Source organism: Oryzias latipes, chromosome 2 (genome assembly GCF_053564925.1).
Source record: "Oryzias latipes strain Hd-rR chromosome 2, Olatipes_Hd-rR_3.1".
NCBI classification, from domain to species: Eukaryota; Metazoa; Chordata; class Actinopteri; order Beloniformes; family Adrianichthyidae; genus Oryzias; species Oryzias latipes.
This window is the reverse complement of record NC_136238.1, coordinates 13,466,441-13,493,027: the sequence shown is the minus strand read 5'-3', so window position 1 is coordinate 13,493,027 and position 26,587 is coordinate 13,466,441. Positions and strand designations below refer to the sequence as shown.

At 42.3% G+C, this 26,587-nt stretch overlaps 1 protein-coding gene across 4 annotated transcripts in view; it reads right to left on the bottom strand.

The window, feature by feature from the left end:
- Positions 1–621: 621 nt before the first annotated feature.
- Positions 622–26,587, bottom strand: part of LOC101162817 (fidgetin) — a 49,583-nt gene continuing 23,617 nt past the window's right edge. For all 4 annotated transcript variants that reach the window (XM_078943044.1, XM_078943031.1, XM_023965298.2 and 1 more), the window contains one exon: positions 622–7,032. In XM_078943044.1, coding sequence (XP_078799170.1) covers positions 4,784–7,032 — 2,249 coding nt within the window. In that variant the 3' untranslated portion in view covers positions 622–4,783. The remainder of the gene's footprint in view (positions 7,033–26,587) is intronic.

Sequence of the window (26,587 nt, the reverse complement as noted above, 5' to 3'; positions counted from 1 at the left end):
CCCTCCCACAACAGCTCTCTGCTGGACACTTTCCCCGTCCTAAAGACGGCTTCCCAACATCACTTTGGACATAAAAGCTGGTCGTAAATAATTTTTGTTGGCCGCAGCGGGTTTTCAAAGGCAGATAATAAAGAAAACAGCAGCCCTTGATGCTCTTTGACCCCCCCCACCCCCATCGCCAGGCATTTGAGTTTTTCCTCGGATAATTACGGAGGCTATACGGCGGCTTCCTACACCTCACCGCCAGCTGTATAATGACACGTGCAAAATCATTTTCATTAAGAGAGCTTGCATAATCCATATTCTTTGTGATGGCGAAATATAATGAATGCTTTAATGTTTCCGTCTTGCCACTCTTAGCACAGCAAGAGAAATGAATTGTTACATTTTAATGAGAGAAGCGACAGAACCGGCTTTTGGAGCGACTCGGATGATTTTATAATTGCACACAAGGGTGACTAACTCTAGGCTCATTAAGACGATTTATCAGCTCGACTGTGTTTTCCTTTTTTTTTTCCCAGGCAGTACACTTATTTTTCCATTGTTCTGATAAATAAATTCCGCTATTAATCTTTTCTTTCCTCAGAGCAACGGTTAAACAAAGAACGCAACAAGCTAAGATATAATCTCCCAAGGAAATGTCTTTAATGGGTCGTTTGTTGCTGCTTGTACCTCAGATTACATGAAAATACATTTACTGCAAGTATGGCAACATATTCACACATATAAACAAGTGGTGCATTTGTATTGTATGTATAGAGATATGTACAACAGAAACACGTTACACTCTGGTTCAAAGTTGTGCAAGTGTGTAATATATACTAACAATTTATAAAAAATAAAATAAAAAAAAACCAAAGAGGTGTGCCCACGTATGTACACATTCACACGCGTACAACCACAGAAGTTCACAAAAGATTAAAGCAAATGTTGTGGATTACATGAGATTTCCCGACCCCGCCCACCCCCACCCCAATCGAGGCCATGCTGTAGCCCGTGGTTGCACCATCAGCTTTCTGCACAATCATCTGAGGTAGACCACGTAAAACTTTACGGTGTCTTTGTTTTTTTTCATAAATAAATGTTTGAAATTTGGACAGAAAAGGAAAGAGACAAGTGTTTTTGTGAAAATGAGGTAGAAATGCAGTAAAAAAATTAAAAAAATTAAAGGGCGGCGGGTGTCGAAAAACATCAAGAGGAGCAGAAAACATGAACAAAGCGCAGCATTGACCGCCACGTTTCCAGTGGTTGATTTGGGTAGGACGCCTGTGCCAGAGCTCCGAAAGTGCTCCAGCAGCTCTTTCCGTCCGGAGACCCTCTCTTCTCTCTCCGGAGGATTTGCTGACGGAGGGAATTCTGGGAATTGTTTTTGAGGGCTGCTTTTCTGAGGGGGCTGCTCCACGCTGCCCCTCGTCCCGCCCGTCTTTCCCCGCCGTCAGATTTTGCTGATGCTCAGCACAACACCTGACTTTGGGTTCTACTCTGGAGAAAGCAGCAAAACGTGGTCCTACACCGTAAAAGCCCCACTTTCCTTCACAGTTGGAGCTTTTTTTTTTTTTTTTTTTTTAGGTTTTAGGATGAGTTTTTGGTCAAACACCCAGTGGATGCACAAGCGACTGATGATCAACATTTTCACAAGAATACGCATGAAGCTCAACTACAGCACAGAATGACAGAGGCGCCGAAAACAAAATAGAAAACAAAACAAAGATTTTCCAACGGGTATCAAACATCATGTTGAAGGACCCAAAAGACCTGCATCAAAGTCCCAACAGAAATGATCAAAAATATAGTTATTTTTATGCTCTGCCAATTTGATTTACTGTCAAATTATTCAGCTAACGTTTGGATTTCAATGGTTTCGCAATGACTGTCATCCGATTTTTTTTCTTCGTCTCTGAAGTCAAAAGTTCCTGAGGTCAGGTGATGAAAAAGATATGCAGAAACCTGAAAGAGTTGGTTTGAAACAACAAAAAGACAGGTGTAACTCTTCCAATCCAGTCTTTTATAACCCCTTTAATACCAGAGCTGTCGGTAGTGACAGGAAACGCACACGTTCGTTGAAATAAAGAAACTCTTACGCATTTGACGTATATTCAACTGATTCTGTATTCGCCTTTATCTGCATCAGAATCTGTTAGGATTCCGTTAATTTGCGTAAACGGTGGTTCCTAAATCCAAGGGATTCTAAAGCTGCTTTTATCTTGATTGCATTAAGAGGCTTGGTGCTGAATGTTGAAGTGGTGCAATTCTGGTGAATCTTGCTCAAAGCTTTTTCTTTCACAGCTCTATTTGGATGTATGAAAGACTTGGTGTCATAGAATTCCAGCTGGATACAAAGCGCAATTATTCATTTTTTTTCCCTCCAAGATCAATTTCTAACAGTTGGTACTTCCGTGAATTAAAAAAAGATGCCATCCACGCGTCACTACCAAATGTAGTCGCTGATTGGTTAAAGTTCTACGTGGATTAACTTGCAATGCGTCCTCCTAAAAATGTTGATTTGAACAGGAAATTCCATAGACATTTCGTTGAAAATGGCTGCTCGCGTTGTTAAGGGCGGTGTGAACGTAGCTTTATGGTCATTCATAGAACGCTAAAGCTCCAGAGTTAAATGGTTAAAACCTTGTTTTTACTGCTTTAGGCTGTTTGCAAAATGAAGCACGGTCTTGTAAATGAGCGCTGCTGTTTAGTGCTGGCATTTGTCTGAGCTTTTCTTCAGAATCTGGACAGCCATGCAAGTGGCAACACCTGTACTCCACCTGCATGCAGATTGGACACGATTACAATGGTGTAAATTTACCAAACTTTACCAAAGAGAAGACTTGAATAAATAAATAAAAAACCTAAATGTTTTGGTCGTTAGCTGTAGGTCTAGCATCGGTTCTGTCGAGGTTATTGTGTCATAAATAATGAAAAATTGCTAAATCCTTTTTCTTTCTTTGATGTGGCAAACAGAGTCAAACTGAGACAACCTTTTTGGTCGGAATATTGCCTATCCGGCATCCAAAACTGATCCACGTTTTTGTTTATTTTCCTTATTTTAGTTAGCTTTTCCGCTGTCTTTTATTCAAAAAAGATGTTTTGTTACAGATAATAAGCTTCACTTTGGTTGAAAACATATAAAACTTCAAAACATAAGGTAACAGTTTTAATTTTTTACGTTCTATAAAATAAAGCATGACATCATTTTGAACAGCCAATAAGCCTTTATTATTATTATTATTTTTGTTTTTAAAAAACATGTTTATACTTATTTTATCTTCATGTGTATGGTCAAATAGGTTTTAAGAAAATCCTTAGAAGCCACAGAAATTTCTTTTGGGGGGGGACAAAACTGACACCACTTTTAGCTCCGATTAAGAGCATTAGCGGTAAAATTTTGGATTTCTTAATCTTTTGTAATGAAAAAATGAATAAAGTGGCAAAAAAGTTGACGAAAAGTGATCCCAGTTGAACTTTACGCAGAAACACCCTGAATTATGCCAAATATTGTATGGGGGGGAAAAAAAAAACAACTAATATTTGTTTATTGTTAAGATGACTAGACCGGTCGTTGTCTGTGATGTGACTAATTTAAAAAACTCATTTTGAAATCTCTTGCCAATGTTTCAAAAATGTCAATATAATTTTGTTTTTGTGCACTTTTTCTTTTTTTTGCATATAAAGAATACGAAATGCATCTCATTTAGCTTTTCTGTGCTAGCAAACATGTACTTTCAGAGACGTAAAACATTTACTTACATTTCTTTCAATAAAACCTTCCAACTGTGCAACAAATGAGTGAAAGGGTGTGTTGATAAGCTGATGGGGCTCCCATGTAGCCTAGATTGTATGTCGATTGTGGCCGTTTTCAAAAATGTACATCCTCCCAACACTTCCCCCGCCTGTATAAACCCCACCCCCAAAAACCCAAGCTGGGCGACAACACGGTATCACATTTTTCAAGAGCAATGGTAAGAAGTCAAAGGATTTGTCAAGTAAGAACAGGTAACTAACTCAAGCACCTGCTGTGATAACAAAATAATTAAGACAAAATGATTTTATACTCAAGATAATGTTCCGTCGATTGAGAACATATCTAATACATTCATTGTCACTCCTTTGCTATCCTTAATAGCCTCTTGAACCACACCTTCCAGTGTCAGATTTTCCTCTCAGGTTTTAGTGCTTTTACGTCAACATGATCTTGAGGTACTGTACAATTTACAAAGGCTTTCCTGAGTGTTGTTTGTTTTGCAGACACAGAATCGGAGGAGAGAAATGCGAGACAGGGCCAGACTACTGCCACCCGAATGGATAACGGCGCCAAGCAGGACAATAAAGGATGAAGAACCACCACTGACTGCGACTATCAGGGTTTTTTTTTTTTCAGACTCACTGCTGAAGTTTTAAAGCTCTTAATAATCATCAGCTCATGCCATGAATGTTGACTGTGAGGCAAATTAACTAAAATCAGAAAGCACCACTTCAGGCACTTAGATAGCCAACTTAATTTCAAGAACGACAACATATTTATATATACATAGGGCCATCGGATGTGAAGCCAACTCGCTTGTGTGTAAACAAGGCCTGGCTATTTCGAGTGTCAGGTTTTCAGACTGAAACTCTAGCTCGGTAGATGAGGAACACACCAGGTTTCTGGGTGCATCTAAACTCTGCTTTCTGAAAGCACAGCGGGCTTGTGTTGGCCTTCGGCGTCCCGCTCCCTCCAGCTCAATGCATTTGCCCTGAGGGAAGGAACTGTGAAAGCCTCTTTTTCTCAAGGGCGGTGTCTGTGTTTTCACTGGCTGCAGCCAAACATTTTGTTCCACTCAGTGTAAGTGTCAATCTCTTTCTGCGATATACTGGCTTGGAATTTACAACACACACTGTCAATGTCTTGGTAGGCGAGGGGCCGGATCTGGCCCCTGGGCATCATACCAGTCATGTCCATGCCCTGTGCAGAGTGTAACAGACCTACGAGGGCCTCTTGACAAAGTCTGACCAGATCCAGTCCAGAAAAACCCTCGGTTCGCTGGACCAGCAGCGCCAGCTCCTCCTCACTCAAGCAGTATTTGTGCTGGGATTGGGCCAGAACCTGGTTTATAATTTGGTGCCGGGCCGCGTTATCCGGTAAGGGCACCAGCACCCTCCGAGAAAAGTACCTTCGTAGACTTTCGTCCATGTCCTGTGGTCTGCTAGAGGAGCATATCACCAACACTTGGTTATTACTGTCCTCCCCAGAACCCATAAGAAGGGAGTCCATCTGGGCAAGTAGCTCCCCTTTTAGCTGGTTGATTGGACTTTCCTCACTGAGGTGGGCGGACAGGAGCATGTCCAACTCACTAATGAACAGTACAGAGGGCTGACGGCAACGTGCCACCAGAAAGGACGCTCGGATGATTTCTTCTCCATCAGCCAACCACTTGGTGGCCAAGGTGGAACCACTGAGCTGGAGAAACGGTGCCCCCAGCTGAGTGGCCAGGCAGCGGCCAAGCAACGTCCTTCCACTGCCCCTTGGGCCAAACAGCAGTATGCAGCGCGGGGATGGTCCTAAACCACTAAACATGTCTGGACGCAGAATGGGCCACAGAACCTCCTCCTTTAGAGTAGCCTTGGCTAGTTCCAGGCCTGCAATGTCACTCCAGTCCACCGGGGGGCCCTGTTGAACGATTTCTGATGTCACCATGTCCAGGAGTTGAGGATTGCAGGTTTTTAGCTGTTCTTCAGCCAACCGCGAAGAGGAATTAGATGAAGAGGAGGTGGGCCCAGGCGCTGAATGAGATAGGTGCATGCGATGATCATCAGCCGACTGCTCACTCAGGGAGGGGGAGGTGAAGCTAGCAAGAGAATCGGCAGACCGGGAGCCACCGAGGGTGGAGGAGACATAGGCCGGTGGAGTCAGTGGACCCCCTGCTCCCTGACCACCGTACTTTCTTTGCTGCTCTGATGACATTGAGGACTGCTTCTGAGTATTAGAGTTCCTGTCAAACCCACCACTGGCGGGGTTGGACCCTCCATTGGTACTGCTGCTATCTGCCACCCGGTACATGGGGCTCTCCGCTGAGCTCCGAGCCTGGGCATACCCAAAGTTTCCATAAGAGGGGTCCATCTCCCCCTGGCCTGCCATGTAGAATGCCTTCCTCTTTAGTGTATTGGAGGAACTACTGTTCAAAGGGGTGGGGGCAATTGGTGTCAGGTTATGGCTCTGGTATGGGTATCCAGGTAAAGAAGAACTGGGTGGAAGAGGTGTAGGAGCAGCTATGCCTGAGTGGAGGTACGACGAGGGTGGTGGCGCTCCTCCAGGGCTATATCCTGGTCCCACTGAGCCCTGTGCTGGGTAGCCAACTGGGGGGTAGTTATAACTCGATAAGTTGGGGGAGCCTCCATTGTATGATGGAACTAAGGTGGGGTGGGAGGGTGGAGGAGGGGGCTGGAGGAGCCCAGAGCTGTGCAGTGGAGAGGGGAGGGCTGGGGTAGGGGCAGACTGGGAACTGTAACTGCTGTGAAGGTATGGGCCGCTGTAGGTGGGGGCGTAATCCTGAGAGGGCATGGAGGAGGAGTGGAGCGCCGTGGCCGAATGGCTCCCACAGCTGCTGCTGGAGTAGCTCGGCTCACTCAGGGTACTGGAGGCCAGACCAGGGGAGCTGCACATGCCAGACACCACCTCCGACGCCGCTGCCACCCCTCCTTTTCTAATGGGAACCCCTTCCGGGATGCAGCTCATGGGGTACACGCCGTCCTGCCAGGGCTCAGAGTCCCCTTTTCGTCCGTTCATCACTCCAGGAACGCCGGGCGGCTCGGAGTACGAGCCCGGCATCTCCAGGATGCCGGAGTACTTCTCGGCGTACTTCTTGAGCAGGTTGGACGCAGTGAGGGCGGAGATGTCGTCATTGGCCCAGGCGTACTGGTAGGCGGCGGAGCGTTGCAGGTGCCCGGGCACTGCCCTGTACGCTTCAGCTTTGTGGGCCGGTGAGCGAGTGGTGGAAGATATGTCAAAATGCTGCTCGGCCCACTGGCTGTGCTCGGGGGTCCACTGCATCTTTAAGCCTGAGAGAAAGAAGAAAAAAAAAAACATCTTAAAAAATATGCAGACAAAAAAAACTGTCGGAAGACAATAACGCGCCCTTTTTTGTTAAAACAGAGTAAGTTGTTTAGAGAAAAATTATATCAATGTCAAAGGTGGTGCAAACTGAGACACTGATCAGAACCTAGATTTTAACTTAATGTACATATTCACCTTTAACCTTAAAGCACTTTTTGTGCTAAAGGGATAAACAACCTAAACACCAAATTTAAAAACAATTACGACTAATAAAACACTTTATTTCTGCTACTAGAATTGTACAGGGACTCATGTCTTTGTAAATAATTCATTATCTGAAATGAGCCAATTGGTGTTCTAATTTTGAATCGTTGAATATAATTTATATGAGCTTATGGCATGGTCTGGGTGAATACTTGATTCTGATTGGTTGTCCAATAAAAAGTGACAATGGACACTTAAAGAAGTCGCCTCGATATTCTATATTATTGGCAAAAGCCTTAAAACCAGTTGTTAACCGGAACAAAAGAAACTCCTAACAGAGGTCTATAAATAATAATAATAATTCATTATTAATTATTAAAATAACTTAACTGCGTGTTATCCATCTAAAAAACTGCAAATCTTTCTTTGTATTTGTATTTGTATTTATTTATTTAAGGGACAATGCATACAACAAACAGTGTAGAATACTCTAAAGGTAATGAGACACTGTAAATATGCAGGATTGTAGCCTAGGCTAATTTCCATCCTCTGTCCCGTTCTGACCATGGCCAGCCACCTAGAGACTTAAAATAAAATGAGTAAAACAGAGTAAAAATGTACATATATAGCGTAAAATTGCATTAGAAAAATGACATAAAATTAACATAACTCGGATAACATTTAAAACAGTTTCAAATGCATAGTTCACCAAAATATAAATCAATAACATATCCAAAATCAGAACAATACTATGACAACTGTGACCACTTTTTTTCACCCCCCAATGGTTTATTTTTACTTTTGTTAGCAAACAGTTTTCTTGCATTGTCCCTAAAATTAGCTATGAGTGCAAGTTTGGTTTTCCAGCAGCCAAGATCTTAATTGTTTTGAGAAAGATGGAAGTGTGGAGAGCTGTCGAATGCTTTCTGGGATTGCGTTCCAGGTTTGAGAGGCTCGAAAGGAGAAAACAGTCTGTCCAAAGCTGCTTTTTTCTGGAAGGAATGATGCAGTCGCCTCTTGAACTCGCTCTGGTGCTTCTGTTTTCTCTTTTTTTGACAAAGTCCTGAAGTGGGGGAGGAGCCAGACCGTGAAGGATTTTATAGACCAATATGCAATCTGTATGTTGAATCATATTATTGAAGCTCAGTAGGTTGTGTTTCTGAAGTATTTTACAATTATGGTGGCTTTTGGGCTTTTTGTCCAAAGTTTTCAGAGCTTGTTTGTGAACAGTTTGTAGAGGTTTCAGAATGGTTCTGCATGCTGATGCCCAGCTGGTCATACAGTAGGTCATTTGTGAAACAATCCTGATATGATTAAAACCTTGATTTTTGGATTAAATTTTTGTTTAAGTTCAATATATGAATGACTAAAACTAATCACAAAAAAGGTACGATTCTGTTGATTTATTTATTTATTTATTTTCTAACAAGTGAGTAGCAATGAGGAAAAGCCCCTTCAGTTGACGTACGCCAAGTCTGATGTATTAAAACAATACATCCTTGAGCACAGTATGTTTTTGACACAGTCGATGTAAAAATACTGGTATGCAGTAGGGATGCAACAATACATTTTGTTCCAGACTTACCTTAGTGGTGTAACCTACAGCTTTTAAACTGAGAATTGTGGTATCCTTAATGTTTTATGCAATAATGTTTGCCATAAAAACAAAGTTTGTGGTTAGGCTTTTTCACAATGTCTGAGTTATTTTTGTCAAAGTTCATATGTGGAAAAATGAGAAGGGCGGTATTTAATTCATAGAGTTACAATGATGTTGGCTGACGGTTGGACATTCATCAGTTATCCTATCCACAATATTTGAACAAATGATGAAAAACTGAAGTGATTTCCACCTGAAACGTGGATGAACTTCTCATCAGGACTCGCCGAGCGTCAGCAGGTCTGCTGCAGCAGACGGGGACTGTGCGACGGCTGGTTACAGCAGCCTAATGCATCCCGGCCAGACCAATAAGACAGAGGCATGGAGGGTCACTCTATAATCCCCAGCTCATCTGAGGTGGCTGGAGATGGGTTTAAAAATGGGCCTGCAACAAAGCATGGCACACATGCAGCCTTCTCTCTGCTCATTGTGCTTTCATTCAGCACACACTCAGAGCTGTGCTCATACACTGAGGCGTGAAGAAAAAGAGGGAGGGAAAAAAAAAACTATATGGCTGCGCTCAGGCGTGCCGCAGCGCACGCGCACCTCCACTGACCCAGACGGACAAACACGGGCGCGCTCACAGGAGCTGCGGCGAGCTATGAATTACAACACATTGTGTCTCAAGCTTAGTTCCTGTCTGCACAGCTCCACCTTGACCTCCTCTCTCTCCACCAGCCTGCCTCTCCTCTTCCCTCTCTGCAGTTTTTTTTTTTTTTGTGGTCATTCATTTTCCACCTCCCTCTTTCAAGAGCAGTCTCTATTTCTCCTCACCTCCTTTTTTTTTCTGACTCAATCTATTTTGATATATATCTTCTCTCCTCAGTCCCTTTCTGTTCCTCCACCCCTGCTCTTATTTACTCCGCCTGCCTCCCCCCGTCTCTTCCCTCCTTGCTCCATCTCATCTCCCTCACCTGGCTCCAACCCCCCCCCCCCTCTTTTATTGCCTCGGGAGGCTGGAGCGCCACTGTTTCCTTTAATCCCAGCCGATGCCGTCTGCAAACACCGACAGTAACACTCCACCGTCGCTATCAAAGCCTCGGCGCTATCAAAGGCGGGCCGGGGCGTAATCACAGCAGCCGCGCGGCAGATTGAACCCCGTTTGATTTGACTTAGTGCACACAAATAAAGGATAATATCGCCGTCACTTAGGCCGCTTCCTCCAACTTATTGACTGGCGGAGGGCTCCATGCGGAGACCCGCGGCTGGGGGTCCGCTGAGCACTCCCTGCTGCAGAATTGGTTCATGCCGGCATCTCTGTTCGGCCAATAGAACCTGCTCAGAGAGGATCAGACGCCTTCCTCCCCTCTGTTGATGCTGCTGCAAGCATATTCCAAACACATGCACATTAACATTCTTTTATCCGAGGCCCTGTTTGTTTGGTAACAGACAGAAAAAACTGGGGGGGGGGGGGTCCCCAGACTCCCATTTCCTCTTCGATCCTCCTTTCTAGCCATGCCTCTGCAGACACCAGTGGCTAATTAGCAGAATGGCGATCTGCTAATTGTGTTAATTTACAACATTCTAGCCGATGGGGGAGTCTTGCAGAGGCGGGCGAGCCCATCAACCCCCCCCTCGTCTTATTGCCTCAGATAAAAAAAAAAAAAAAAAAAACTTTTCCTGAGTTCTGCCTTATCGAAACATGGAGAACTGCAAAAGCTCAGGTTTTAGGAGATGAAGACATGATGAGGCAGCAGGAGGCGGTTCGGATCGTCTCCAACAAAACGTGCCTGCCTGAGAGGGATGCTGCAGTTCTTCACAGAGATGGCTGCGAGTGATTCACGCGGTGATGTAACCGCTGCTTTCTGTTCCATCCCGCTCAGAGCAGATGGTGTTTGCAAAGATCCAAAACAAACAAAAAAAAACAGGGTTATCAAATCAATCAAACCCTAATATATAAGGATCAAAATAATTCTCATCGCCATAAGCTCTGTGCTTTGGCGCCACACGTGGAGTCTTGACTGTTACTGAATAATATATGTGCTGTGGAGAAAGCTCTGGGCCACAGTCAGACAGCTTTTCAGTGTCGGTAAATACACACTTTCAACACTCTCTTTGCTGTCTGATTCAGACATTTCAACAACTTCACACCTTCCTGATGCGCCAACATCCAGCAACAAAGACGCCTTGAAGGCAGCAATCGATCTTTTGGCCAATAAGCGGCAGAAACAATTATGCGAGAAGAGGACCGCTACAGTTAAGACTGACCGGCTGAATATGAGAAATGTTAAATAACAGATCTAGAACTGTCTGAGCTCTCTATGTTCACCCAAAAGCCAATGAGTCACTGAAAAGCTCAAAAATGATGTCATTCTGAGACGTCATTATTTTTATGATTTCTAGAAAAATGTGTCGATAAAAGATGGTTATTGACACTTCTTTTCACATTTTTTCTTTAAAAAAAGATACAATTGAATAAAAAAAGGAATGTATGGCAGATTTGGAAGAACTTTATATGGCAGATTATACCACAAAAAAAGTCAAAATCCAAAAGGTAAATTGTTTGTAATCACTCCACATTTTCTGAGAACTGTTTCAAGCTCAACAGACGGAGATCTTTTTCTGCTGATGTCTACCAAAACATGGAGATGTGATGCATAACTACTGGTGAGGGCTGCTCAGCCTAGTCAGATTTCTTCCACGCTACAAAAGCAGAATCTGAAGAAAGTAAAAAGAACCTTGTTTCAAGAGTAATTGTCTTATTTTCTGTCACGCAAGAAAAAAGCCTTAGTTTGAGAAAACACGGCTTTGGGGATTTGAATTGTAACTTAAAATTAGAATTCTCTTAGCCCCCCTGGCAAATTTTGTTTTTGTCTATTTAAGGAAAATCTGCCAATGGGGTAGGAATCTTTGACTTATTTCAAAAGGGGCTCTTTTTGCAGTGCAGAGATAAAAGAATCTTGGGGAAATGAAATAACTTTATTCAGTTGAATCTCAATTTAGACATCATACAATTAACTCTGAATCTTTGTGTAGATTTGTTCAGCTTCATCAACCTAAACATGCTGCCATTGCTTCTCCTTCCCAATGTGTTGGACCATTTGGACATTCCCGAATCTAACAGATACAAACCAAAAAGCAGACATTGTTTTGCAAATATCGTTGATGTCTGCAATTCCTGCTGGTCAAACATGTGAGCCACGGTGTCTGTGGGCATCTTATTGGTAATCTGTGGTAAATTACAGAAACAAACGAGAAATCAATGTGACCAGTGAGGATGTGCGCTTTAAAAATGATCCTGTATTATTTAAGAGTTTTTAGAGTTGACGTCCGTTTGACTTTTCTGCACTGTAAAGTGTGCACATTTAAAAAGAAAAAGCACTTTATAATCCAGAGCGCCTTATGTAAGTGTGCTTGCTGCTGTTGAAGGTATTTTTGATAGGCGCTCTACCAAAATGTCATTTCGTATTGCAAATAAGGTTGGGTGTTTTGTAAATACACTAACATGTAGCGCTGTCGCATTATGTGCGTTACATTTTTTTTGATGCATTACTAACAAGGACGGGAGTTAGCGTGGTCACGGTAACGTTTGTTTTAGCGGTATACGTTGTTTTGTGGTTTTTTTTTACCCCTTGCGAACATGGTTGGGAGTCCCCGGCATTGTGAATACGCCAATACGGAAAATGCTTCTGACGTGGCTAACATGTAGCGTGTCACAAACAAGTTCTAGAGCCACTGTAAACCCAATTAATAAAATCGGACAGCACCACTAGTGTGAAAATATGGAGATAGTATTACAGTCCATGACAAAAGTCTTGTCGCTTATCCATTTTGTAGAAACAAAAGCGTATAACCTCACTTTTAATTAATCCATTGGTTGAAACTTTTTGTCTTGCCAAAATGAGACCGTTCTGTGTTCATTAAATGATCAATCTTTCTTCAGTGAAGCAATTTTATTTTAGTATATTGAACATAATTTGGGAGGGTTTTAGCTTTCATATGAGACATTTCTAAAACCAATGGATTCATTAAAAGTCAGGTTATACGCTTTTGTTTCTACAAAATGGATAAGCGACAAGACTTTTGTCAGGGACTGTATAAAATGACAGTCAGGTCTTATTTTGGTTCCAAATACTGGCCTCTACAAAAGTGATAGGCCCATAGCAACTATATTGTTTCTTTATTTTTTGTTTTTTTGGTTTATCTTGAACTTATAAATGCAAAGACTAATTTCCACATTGTTATATAAAGCTCGATATTACACCTTTCCTTAGCAACCACTGTTTGCCATAGGTGGAGTGGATCAAGTTCCCAGACTGGAACTAAAGATGTAAATGGAGATTGAGTAGATTGAGTAGATGGACTTGTGCTCAAATCATTGACTTTTTTAATGTCTAGATAAGAAAGTAGTGACTTAATGTATCTTTGACCATTTTGGTTGCTATAGTGACATCTTACAACAAACAGTTATCAAATCAACTTTTTTTTTTAAATGCATGTCAAATATTGGTGATGGTTTGTTGACATTGAGTTGTATCCATTCTTGTTTTTGAACAACGTGAAACTAGAAGATCAAAGCGTAGAGAAGGGTGTATGAAAATCACCAAAGGTGGAACGAAAAAGGGGAAAATCAGGAGGACGATCACAAAGTCGGAAAGATTAGAAGGGGAAGACAAAGTCGCGGCATCTTTCTCCAGCTTGGGTTGACACTCTATCAAACTCCATTATGAGCGATGTTTAAAGGAACACAAATCTTCCTAATTCCATCATTAATAAAGATAACATATATGAAAGAGTGTGTCAGGCTCCATCAAGGCTTTCATCTCCTCTATAATGAGGTTAATGCAGAGACGCAGTCATTACCCCAGCAATGCAAATGAAGGCCAAATGATAACTTGCACTATTTAAATAAGGTAATAGCGATTACTCTACGTTATTCAAATGAGGACAGATGCTTTGAACTGAGCGCTTTGAACTCGCTGCTCCTTTTCTAGAACATATGGATGAGACGGAAGGACAGCCGACTTTGGGATCTTTCAGGGGTTTAAGCCTCTAATTCAATGTGATGTAAACCGGGGGCAACGAGAAAGGCAATGTCACTTATTGTAGAGATGCAGGCTTGGGGCAAGCATTAAATTCACTCCAAAAACCTTTTGTACACGGTTCTGACACCAGTTCTTCACCAGAGTTGACTCATTATTGAATGACTGGCCTTCATCTGGATTTCTTTTTATTACAATGCAGAAAAGTAGCTGAATCCAGTGCTTTACTCCCATCAAATGGAGCTGCAATGCATTTTCCCATACTTCCGGCCAACGAGAGACTCGCAGTGTGTTTACATTTAATCGTTTTATCCGAGGAAAGCAACACAAGCAAGGCCCGTGCGCTACAGGAGGAAGCCGGGGGGACGGTGCACTCAGCCGAGGAAAATAAAAAACCACGGCGGCGAGGCGTCGAGCCTGCAAGGGTTTTCTTTCCTTCTCCTCCAGCTTCCACACACAGAAGCCTAATCATTCTCATTATGCTTGGCGTCCATCTACATCAACAGGGCTGCCCATTACTGTGCATGTGTGTATAAGCAGTAAACAGCTCTTTAGAGAGAGCTAATGAGCTCTTTTAAGTCTGTCTGCTGTGTGATTCTGCAAGCGGGGTGTCGGAGCAAACTGCCCATTTCTGTAACGTCATAATTAAGTCGCATGTGTAAGTGTGTGCTAGAGAGATGCGCACACACAAAACGCCGAGACAAATGACTTCTTTGTCTTTCTAACTTAAACCGGCATAGGAGACCTTCAAAAAGTTTTTTTTTTTTTTGTTTTTAAAAAAAATCCTTCCTGGTGTCTCAGAGAGAGTTCAAGAAGAGGAGGAGGAGGAGCTTCATGACAAGCAATAACTTCATCAAGAAAGACCTGCTTTCTCAGACCACCTGGGAAATCTAAGCAGCCAGTTATTCAAATCCTTATCAAATACACCAGAGGGCATCTCCTAACCTCTCAATCACTGCACCTCAATATGCTCTGCACTGTATGTAGCTTTTGTTCACAGACATCTGTGTGAGGGTGTGTGTTGTCGTGCGCACAGGCTGTGTGTACGCGCTCCACAACCTCTGGACTGCCTTGTTAATGAGTCCGGCACACTGTGACTAAGCCACAGGCTACGCTGTACTGGCACGCAACCTGCGCTGCAGAGTCAAATAATGCGATTAGGTCTTCCAAAAGGCAATTAATTATCAAATTAGTCATGAGGTTGTGTCACTCAGATTCTCACATTCATAGAGTGCAGAATTCCTCTCCGGAGCATTGGTAGGGGGACCAAAAAAGCTCATATTCGGTAAGAAATACAGAGTCGAGCTGCACTGGATAACCGTCAGTCACAGCTATCAGACTACAGACTGTAAATATGACAAAAGTCTGACAACAGAACCTGGTAGTGTCGCCATTTATAGATATAGATAATGTGCACATAGGAAACTTATTACAATCAGGGGATTTGGTCAATATTGGTCTAGCTTTGGGAGATACAACCATCAACCATAGATACAAGAGCGCGGATTATCTGTGGCATCCACCCATGGGATTCTCAAGGCAAAAATGAAGTTTGAAGTGGCTCTGGCACGCTGACGGGAGACCGCTCCGCTCGAGTCAACAACGTGCTGACAAATGCCTGATTGACAAAGTAGGGGAACTAATTTTTGGGCATCAAAAACATTTTTGTGAAAAAGAATCATCTCACACTCTTAAGCCTTAAAGTCAAATAAAAATGTTTCCTTTCTGAAACTGGCTTACAGTGGTCTTTAGAGAAACTGCAACAGTTGCTTTGGGTTTCAGACAATTTTAAGTAAGGAATTTGTTACAACAAAAACTTAAGTAAAATATTAAGACATTGTTTTGTGTTCTTATGACAAATTTGGGCCACATAAGAATCAAAATGTTGTAAAAGCTTAAAAGAACCCAAACGAAATGATCAAATAGTGGTACAACAACAAAAAAAAAGAAAGGAACTTGATTTAATTTAGACACGATGTGGTTCATCAATACTGAATGCAGCTGATCTAGTTTTGAAAACACTAAAAAAGTTCATGGCAGATGTCTGAAAAAGAAGAAACTTTGAAGAGGTTGGAAACGTGGCGTTGTATGGAGGTTTTCATCAACATGACATTCAGAGGAATAGACCATTTTTTGATGCACTTTTAGTCCAGCTGGTTTTGGGCATCAGCATCCCCAAACAAACTGCTGTTGGAACTGGAACGCCTACCTTCCAACATGTTCAAAGTAATTTAAAAGAGTTGGAACCATTGACTGCATATTGGAACTGGACAAAGACAGTATGGCGTCATAGATAATGGTTTCCTTCTGGCTCCAATAAAATGAAGTCAATTCAGCTGCCATGTTGGAGTCAGACATCGTTAGTAAGCAGCGACTGGTCCGATTCAATGTGTCTATGGCAACCACTTACCGATCAGCTTGTCGGAAGTCCATACCACTTCCACTTGAATCTGACAACCAAAGGTTTCAAATGTCCAATGTGGGGGCCACCACATACTTTTATTGAGAAGTCTGATTGGTCAGTTCATGACTTAAATAATTTGCAATAAAGAAAAGAATATAATGAAAACAATTAGGATTAGCAAGAACCTTTAAATAAAAAAAAAGGGGGCAGAGCAAGAATGGTTATTCTGACAAATAGAATAGCTGACTATTAATGAGTAATAGCTGTTTATTTCTCTACACAAGTCTATGGGATTCTGGCTTGTTGGAGCCAGCTGTCCTGTTTGGACAGTCAATGGTTGTAACCAATCCTCCTGTCAATCAATAATTTGGGGGTGGAAAACTGACAAGAATTTCCAACTTTGAGTCAAAGTGAAGAATTTTTTTGTTTGTATGAGGGTCAAAACCATCAAAATTCACACTTCAACTTAAAGTCCTATTATAAGCTAATTGAACTAAAACAAAAGAGACTTGATCAGGCCTGCAACAAGGCAACTAAATTGACCAAAACAAAATCATACACGTCAACTTTTTGTTTTCGAAAAATTAGACGTGTGCTTGCAACTTCAAAATAAAATAAACCAAGCATCTAAACTGGAGTGACTGCCGCTCCCTATGACAGTCAGAAAAGCGATGCGGACTTCTGAAAACGTTCCCAATCTTTGAGGACTTCCATTAAACATGAGCCATTGTAGGAACCAGCATTTTGCAAAGCGGCAACAACAGAAACAAAAAAAAAAGAGTAAACATGTGGAGTTCAAAGTCTAGACAGCAAGCAGTGACCAGGAGAGATGAGCTGTCACTAACTCAAAGACAGTATGGGGGGGTGGGGGGTGGTGGTAGAAAATGACAGCTCTGAGCTGCCATATAAGAAAATGTGACGGATGACAGCAGCTTGAAAAAAAAAACAAAAAGAGAATCAAAAATTCATTGTAATCAGGGATCTCTGACCTCCAGAGAAGTTTGCACAGCTTTGACCATCAAACTTTGAAATGTTTTTGTCGAGCTGATGTTTAGCTGCGCTACAGAGGAAGCTTAAAAAAAAAAAATATTGGGGCTTGTTTAATGATGACTCTAAATTTAGCCGGCAGCAAAAAACGAAATTCCAGAGGCGTATCATCGCCGCCCCTGACTGCGAGAATCAGATCTTCTTTGGAGCTGTATAAATTGACACTGTTGAAATTTCCTTTTACTAGACAGACTATTGAATGGATGGGTTAAATGGGTAGGGCGCAGTTAAACAAATGCTCCGGATCAAGGAAATTGTGCGTGCCTTCTTTTGTCATTCAGAGAGGAAATTGAGAGATATTCGGTGGGGGCTCTGAGCCACCAACGCATGGCATTCATCTATAATGCACTCGGCCTGTCCGTCAGATACTCCATTTCCTGTGACTAGCGCAGCGTGCCTAATCACCCGGCTCCACACAGGGCTCCTTCCTCAAAGGCAGCCCTGCTCTCGCACACAGACACACACCCGAGTCACGGCGGCAACAATGAAGACGGACGCACACAGAAACATCAGGCCCGCTGAGGCAAACAGATTATTCTTATCTGCTGAACAAAACATCTGTAAAGACTCTCACCACCACTGTGCTCTAACAGTGTCACGACCCCAGCAGCATCTCCACAGCTCCTCTTTCATCACTCAGAAAAAGCGAACCTTTCACGAAGCAGCGAAAACCCACGGTCGCATCATCAGGAGGGGGGGAATAAAAATAAGAAAAAACACACATGTGTGACTCGCGCTGAAAGACGAGCTGCTGCAGCAAGAAAGGAGGCATTTTTCCCTCCTCTTTTCTTTCAAACTCCATGTAAACAGCAACAAAAAGAGGCATGCACTCAATGTCAGTGTGTTTTCATCCAGAACGCCCGTCTGAAGGATAAACCGGCGAGAGCCAAAGTTGTCCTTTGATCCGAAGCTTCCTGCAGATCCGAACGGCTGAATGGAGGAATCGTCCGCCTTCAAGCACAAATGAAACTCCAAACATAAAAACAACATTTGGTTAACTCTGACATGGTGTGATCGCTCAGACGAAACACCAAATTACTTTTATTAGTGGTGTTAGAGGTTTTTTTCATAAAACAATAAATAATTCTAGGATATTAATTTCTAATTTGCCTCCAGAGGCCCAGAGTTTATTGTCGTCATAACGGATTGAACGCAAGTAAGAGAAAAAAACTTTAAAAGAAGCTGAAAAAGAAAACAAAACTTTAACTTTACAGGAGCAGAATAAAGAACTTAATATGACAGCCAACATATAAAAAATCGATTTTAAAGCAAACAATTTTTAACTTATTTAGTCATTTATCCATTTGTATTGAATATTTTATGATGAGTCCTTGGTTCAGAAAGAGGTACACAGGAAGGTGGAACCAGTGGCTGTAAAAGAAACACAAATTCTCTATGTTTGTCTAGGATCGGGTTGATTTTAACTTCATTTGACATAAACAATTTTACATCCAAATTATTGAATATATTAGAAAATGAAAAACACATTCCTACTAGAGACAAGAAAACTATGATAAAGAGCCAAATAAGTCCTAATCGTGTTATTTTTTCCTGTCTTTTTCATTTATAAGACTCAAAAACCAATGAAGTAACAGTTACATTTTTAGTCTATGCAATGTTAAATGTCTTTTTATTCAAATAGTAAAAAAACTAAATTCTGTTAAAAAAGAAATATTTTATAGTCTTTCTTAATATGTATACACATGAATAAATGTCACTTTCTTTAAAAAGTCAGCTCTATTCATAAAAAAAGAATAAAAAGTATCTTTAGAGTTGATTTTAGAATTTTAAAGTTCTACTCCAACCGTATTTTTTGCAGTTTCACGCTGCAGGTGAGCAAAAAATGTAATGTGTTATTTTGATAATGAATGAATGCTTTTATCAATATGTTTACTTTTTCATTCTCATTTTTATTTCCGGCGCTTCCTTAGTTGGGACCTCTCTGGGTCGGCTGCTGTTCAGCCACTGGATGGGAACCTGCATCATTGCTTAGCTGTGGTGGAGCGGTCCCCGCCTATGATGCTGTATTTGGCTGGTTATGTGGCTGTTCACACAGAGGGAGGTTCTGATTATTAGCGTTTCCAACATCTGGTTTTCGTGCTCAGCCTATTTCTCGTCGTCTTTCCCCATCAGTTAGGGGGGTGGGAGGTGTGAAAAAAGTGGGGGGGGGGGGGTGGTAGGTACGGGGAGAGGGCCCTATTTTTTAAATTTTTTACTGTTGTGCTTGTTCATTTTAATTATCATACTTGTTTTATATTAGTTATTTTGTTTTGTTTTAATGTAAAGAACTTTGTGTTAAACTTTTATATGAAAAGTGCTTTATACATACAGTTTGATTGATTGATTGATTGATTGAAAATGTAAATACTTGTAGCAGCAAAGTCTGTTAAACTTCACAGCTGACGGTTGAGCCGCCGAAAATCCATCGGCATCCCCTTAAAACTGCTTCCTGCTACTTCCACCTGAGGTTAAAGGCAGCGGGAGCCTTCAGAGTGGCCCCCGAGGTTAACGCGGGGCCACGTGCCATCAATACTCCTCTGACGCCCGGATCCATACAGGCGCGCTGCGGCCACTTTGTTTACCTGTGTGTTCAGTAATTAAAATAGATTTCCTACAAACGCTCTAATCTTTCCAGAAAATGACATTGATCCAGCGTCCGATTCAAGAGCACGGCCGTGTAATTTTGTCGGCTCTCCTCTCGCTGGGCCGCCTCCTCCTTGGTGGAAAGTTTGGAAAGTCCTCGACGTGAAGGACGTCATTTAGGGTCAGGAGGGAGGGAGTGGAGCATGGAGGCTGCGGCAGAGGGGTGGCAGGAGGAGATAATAGAGAGGAAGCCTCTAACCCCGTCTAAAGCTGTCCGTCTTCGCAAATAAAATGAGATAATTATTGAGTGAACAACATTATACGCCGACGACGCACTCTTTCTTTCACCCCCCTCCAACGGGCGCGGTTGTAAATCTCAACAAACGCGGTGCTTTTGGACATTAAGTGCTCACTAAGCACAGTGGATGCATCATATTTCAAGAGCAGGCGTTGTGTGGGTGAGGAGCTGGGGAAAATGGAGTGTAATAGTTATCCATTATCTTATACGGCAACGGTGGCAATGATAATTTTCAAGTGACTCATTTCTGGAAGTACCTGCCTATTGGCCACTTGGAGAGAAGACTTTGATGGCTAATCCAAAACAACTATTCAGAGGTCACTTACTACTGAGACACTCTGCACAAGAGAAGGCTCCAGCCTCCCTCATTATTCAAATACAATCCTCACAAAGATCCGCATCACAAACAGCGGCGGCGGCAGCGGCGGCCCCCGAGTGGGCGATTACCTGCACAGCATACTCACTGGCAGAGTGGAAGCATTAACAATGCATCAACAAATGAATATATCACATGCACAGAAAGAGAGATTTGTCATCGGAGTGAAACTGTGACAGGCAAACGGCATTAACATCTCCATCATCCGTCGCTGTGAAGCAGTGTAAACAAGTCCTGCCTAAAACAAAACTTCCATATTATTCAATCCGGCTATTCTGAACGTATTTTTAGCAGGTTGGTGGCGGCGGCGGCGGCGTTTGTTTGTGTGTGGTCTCGGCTCCACATGAATGGTTACTTAACACCACACTGGTTTCCCCTCAGCAGTTAGAGAGGAACCAGCCGATGCTCAATGATGCGTCGCAGCGTTTGTTGCCGCCAGCTCCCGTGTTTGTGTGTGCATCTGTGTGTGTATGTGTTTGACGCGCTGGCATCAAGACAGACAACCCAGGAGTGAATGCCGGAGAGCCACCATCTGTGGATGCATTTATGTCTGCATGCACCGAGCAGCGACTCCACAGATTTGTTATCTCTCAAAAAAGGCCAAACAACTTGGTGCCAAATCTGTAGTCATGGAAAAAAAAAAACCCTGTCCACTTAAATGAAAGTTTTCACACTTTTAATGTTCTATGTAATGCTATGATAAACATGCCCTTATGTTTACATGCGCAAAATATCATTTAGTGAGAGTTTTTAAGGTCTAACAACTTGTTAATCAGGGTTTTGTAGTGTATCAAATGCTTGGCAAGCAAGTGAGATTAGAGTTCAACAGCAGTTGGTGGAGATTAGCGCTCGTCCTGTGTGTGTGTGTGTGTGTGTGCACACGTCTGTGTGGTGTGTTCGTGATGAGGCCCGGGGATAACCTCTACGTCCAGCTTGTGTTAATGTTTGAAGTGTCAAATCGTCTGGGTTTCACACAGATTCTCTGGCAAAAATCTGCCGGTCGGCCTCTTTGTCTACCCGTTTTCCCGTTTCTGCGTGGAAACAAATGATCCGAATCATACCCATAAACAACAGGACAAGGTGAAAGCTGGATGATAACCAATAAAGAGGTGCTTGACTGTTTTATAAAACACTGTTGAATCCTCAAACATTTATACTAGGCTAAATAAAAAGTCACAAGTACACTCTTGTTTTAACCCCTTCCTTTCATATTTGGCTTTTAATTTTGTGAATATCTCAAGCAAAGCCAAAATACCAAGCTCCAGGAAAAATGCCACGCCATGTCCTAATAAAAATAACTGTCAATCACTACTGAAAATCCTTCTGACTGCATTACAACCATAATGCACATGCTGTAAGGAGAAGCAAAGTTTGTTTATCTTGATAATACCTCCAGATCTACAACTATGTATCGCACCTTTCCCTGTCTGTCTTACTGCTAACATAGCAGGTTTTGATGGACAGTACACACCTATCCAAGATGTTTGGAGTATGATAGCTGGAAAACAAGTACAGGAGGTTAGGAGAACCCTCCTTTAACCCCATAACGCCGGAGGAGGCGCCAGCAAAACCTAAATAACAGCATTTGACTCTTCAATCGTCAATTCTATCAACGTAAATTATCTGATTCTGACGTGGAGAATAGTGTCTTTTCATATCACCCTACACATTACTATTAACTCAAAGTGTATAATGCCGCAACAGAATCAGCTGATTTATTTTGATTGAGTAAGACCAATCGACTTTTCTCTGCTTCAGAATCTGCCGGATTTACGTCAATTCGGTAAATGGTGGAAGACTTACGGTAGTCGAAAGAATGTCAACGCTGCAGCTAATGCTCCACGGTTAAAAGCTTAAAGACTGGCCAATGCTCCAAAAAGACATGTTCTGAAAAAGAATTATTATAAAGTTTAGGGGTTTATATACAAATATACACCCCCATGAGTCCACTTATTGCAACATTAACATTTTTTCCAACACAAGAGGGCATCAGCCCTTCTCTGTTTGCTTAGCTGGTCGACGGGACAAGTACAAAAAAAAAAAGATGAGCTTACAAACCTCACTTTATTCATGTTTTCTAAAGGGAAAATAGAAAAGGAGTCCTCTGTTTGCAGGATACTTGGCTGTTCCTGGAATTTCTACAACTCAAACAGAACCAGAGTCTTTTAGCTATAAGGCTCCTTTATCCTCCTTTGTTTCTGCTCAGGAGGCAGACACTGAAGCCCTCCTGTTTGACGAAGCTGACAGTTATGCTGTCATGGGGTTTCGACTACTCTGGGTTGATCTAGGAGTTATCTTTCTCATGGAAGACTCCCCTTGAGCTGCTTTTTCGTTGCAAATAATAATTTGTCCTATTTGTCATGTAACTGATGTTTGTGTTACTGTTTTGTCTCTGTTACGTTCAGAATCTAATTGTTAAGTAAGAGTAGTTTGGTTGGGGTGTTAACACCCACTTTTTCAGGGGCGGTTTCCTGCATCCTTCTCATTGGTGAAAGGATGCAGGACACTGCTGGTATAGCAGCGATGTCTGAATAACAAATACTCTCTGAATAAAAATGGGGCGGTGCACCATTGATTTAGAGGGTCTTTTCTTCTACCCCGTCACCTAATTCCATACTCAGCATTGGGGGATTCAAGCAGGTCCTGAGGGTGAACCAAACTATCAACTTGAGTTTCATAACTTTATATTTATTTTTCCTTTTTCAACCTCCTTGGGTTGATGCAAGACGAATAGACTAATCAGTTCAGATGCTTTTGAAAAACAATAAACAAACAAGCCTCTCACTTCCTTGTCTGGTGTGGCATCATTGGTAAAGATATCAAGTATACAAGAACAAGTAGCGGTCACACAAACATGCTTTGTGCTTGAATCATTTAGAGATGTCCTTGCAAAATGAATTTTGCTATGAGTAAGACTGTTTTCTGAAATGTTAGAAGACAAGCTTTCATGTGGCTGGAGTTTCATGTCTTATACATCTATATTTCTAATATTCCTGTATATTTTATAATACGGTAAAATAGATCTTTTGTTCACTTTATTTTCAAAAAAAAAGAAAATGCTTTTATATTAAATGAAAGGTTATTCTGGGTAAGTTTATTGATTTATAAAAAAAAGTCTTAAATTAAGTTCTTAATTACAAGGCAACAAAAAATGCAGTTAGTCCACTGTGAGCTAAAGTTGTATTATTCCTTAAAAACAGGTATTGTGCTTTAACAAGTACCAACATCTACAACCCAGTTGCTGCAGGAAGTCCTAAAATCCAACATTAAGAAAAGAATGAAGACTACATTACAGCTTCTGTAGCGGGTCACTTATTTGGCAACAAATATTGGTATTTTAGGGCAAAAGAAAACGTTTTTTAACCATCATTCCTTGCTGCTGGCAGCTCACTTTTTGGCTATTTTGGTGGAGAAAGCTGGAGAGATAAAAACAATTTAAAGAAAGTTATTTTTTTTACCTGTGGGGTGCAATCCTTAAATACCTTCTACTTATTTTTATTGTCTCTACAGTCCTGAATGAGTTTCATGTATGAGTGAGGGACGAGTGACGGCACGCTGACTCTGTGTGCTGTCGTTGCTAAAGTGAGGCCTGCACAGCAACCCTCAGTGCACCATACATGCTGGAATTCACACAGGTTGACTGAACAGTCCAGCAACCGATCAATAACGGCATCGATCGGCGGCATTCAGACTGAAGTGATCCTGTGGAGGGGGCGGGAGATTCTCACCAGAGCTCTCTGCAGTGGCGGGCTGGAGGACGCATTTACAGAAGCTTTAAACACATCGTGCGGATTTAAGTACCACACGGCTGAGGAGGGGAGGCGTTTGGCCGATGCATGCGTACAAATTTATCATGCGTTTTCTGCCTGTCAGGCCACTGGAAGAAGAAGCCTGGGCTTCCATGAGACACGAGCGAGCAGATTCAGGTCCTGTCTGCTCGAGTCCGAGCAGTCCGCCAGCAGTTTGTCTCAAAGCGAGGGCATCCAGTCAGCTTCGGCAGCTGAATATAAAGTTGGCTGCCGCCGCGTCTCCTCGCACTCAACTGACACAGTCGATAGCTCTGCATAATTCATGGGGACGACGGGGGCCGATGAGATGGCCTCTCGCTGAGGGCTGGATTTCAACAGTCCCAAAGTTTACTGGGGCTGGCAGACGTGTGACACCTTCAACAACTGTTTAGTGTCAGCAAAAACCTGAGAAAAACAGACCGCGTCCAAACGCTACGGCACATTTGTTGGCTTTTAAATGTGCCTCCAGGTTGAATTTTGTGCATTTAAGACACACTCCATCAGAAAGAAGTCATAAAACAAACAAAAAAAAGAGGGGGGGGGGGGGGGGGGGGGGGTTTCATGACATCCTTGTCAGCGTCTTTTTTTGGTTTTGCAATCAATAAACACAGATCAGAAAGTTAACATGAAACCTGGAGCTTTTCTTTGCACGAATAAATGATAACACATCAGTTCAAACACTGCTCCAGTGCTGATTTCCATTACACAGACATCAATTAGCCAAACACCGGCTGTTCACAAAAGAAGATGCAAAAAAAGAAAGAACAAAAACAGACAAAAAGAGTTATTTGGAGTAAGTCAAACAGGAGGCAATAAAGAACTTCAGACTGCTTGATATCAGATCTCGGAGGAGAAATTTGATGGGCACCGATGAGCAGAAGGCATCTCAGGAGAATTGGACGAGGGAGAGATTTAATGTGATCATAGGGGACGCTCATCTTTCAGGGAACGGGGTAATAATGAGCAATCAATAACGTCCTTAACAGAGTTAGAGCCAGTGGCTGACAGCAGATGTAAGGCTCCGGCTAACAGGCTACGTCTGATCTCACATTACCACGCTGGATCTGGCTTTAACAAGCGCACACGCTCATGTTCAGGCGTAAAACATGAGCGTGCGTGCACGGACACCAGCATATGGACCATCGCACGGCAGCATGCACTCTCCCTCCTGTTTCCTGTGTTTCTCAGTCACCCACACATTTACTCTCCTCAGGTGACTTCCAGCAGCATCGTGTCATCGTCTATTGATCACTCGCTGTAATCACATTCGCGGGAGACGAGCGGTTGACTCTGCTGCGTGCACAGACTCAATGGCTTATAATGGGGACTTGGTCTTGTAGCGTTTGCAAAAAATCTAAGAAACTTTGTAATATTTTAAATATGCATTATGATTAGGTCAGACCAAAACTACCACCCTAAAGACCCTACTAAACTTAGCCTAGTAATAATCTGGTAACCAGATAAAAGTCAAAAGTCAAAAGTCTAATGAATTCAAAACTCAAGTTTACAACTTATTTTTTTTTTTTAAGATTAGATACATAAAGACTAATTTAGTCTGTTTTTAATTTAGCTAAGCCTATGAGAATTAGGGTTGAGCTAGGCTTCACAGTTCTGGTATCTATCATTCACACTCCATTAGGAGTAAATGGAAATTGGCCGTGAAGCTACATTCACGCCGCCCTCTGCAACGCGCTTTCAAGAAGCCACTTCCGATAAAAAAAGTCTACGTAAACATACATTTTGGGCTTATGTGTTCAAAACTCTTGCGTTCACATGTAGCTATGCAAGTTTCTACGACCGTTCTCAGGCTCTAGGTACAAAACGCATGGCCATTGAACCTGCATTGACACTTAAACCAGGTCGAACTTTGATCCATCAAGGAACTCAGATCTGGTAGTGACGCATGAATGATGTCTTCTTTGATTCACTGAAGCACCAACCATTTGAAAATTGATCATGGAGGAGAAATTAATAATTGTGGCTGGAATTTATGCCAGCAAGTCTTTCGTATGTCGGAACAGTGACGAGAAAGAAAAAGCCTGGAGCAAGATTCACAAGATTTGCACCGTTCTGACATTTGGTACTAAACCTCCTTCAACTGTAGGTGGTGGATATGCGCCTGGAAACAGTACCAAAAGAAAAAGAAGAAGAAGAAGACCCTCCCTGCTTGTCCATTGTGAGCACATGGGCTAAAGACATGTTAAAGAACCCACATTTAGCA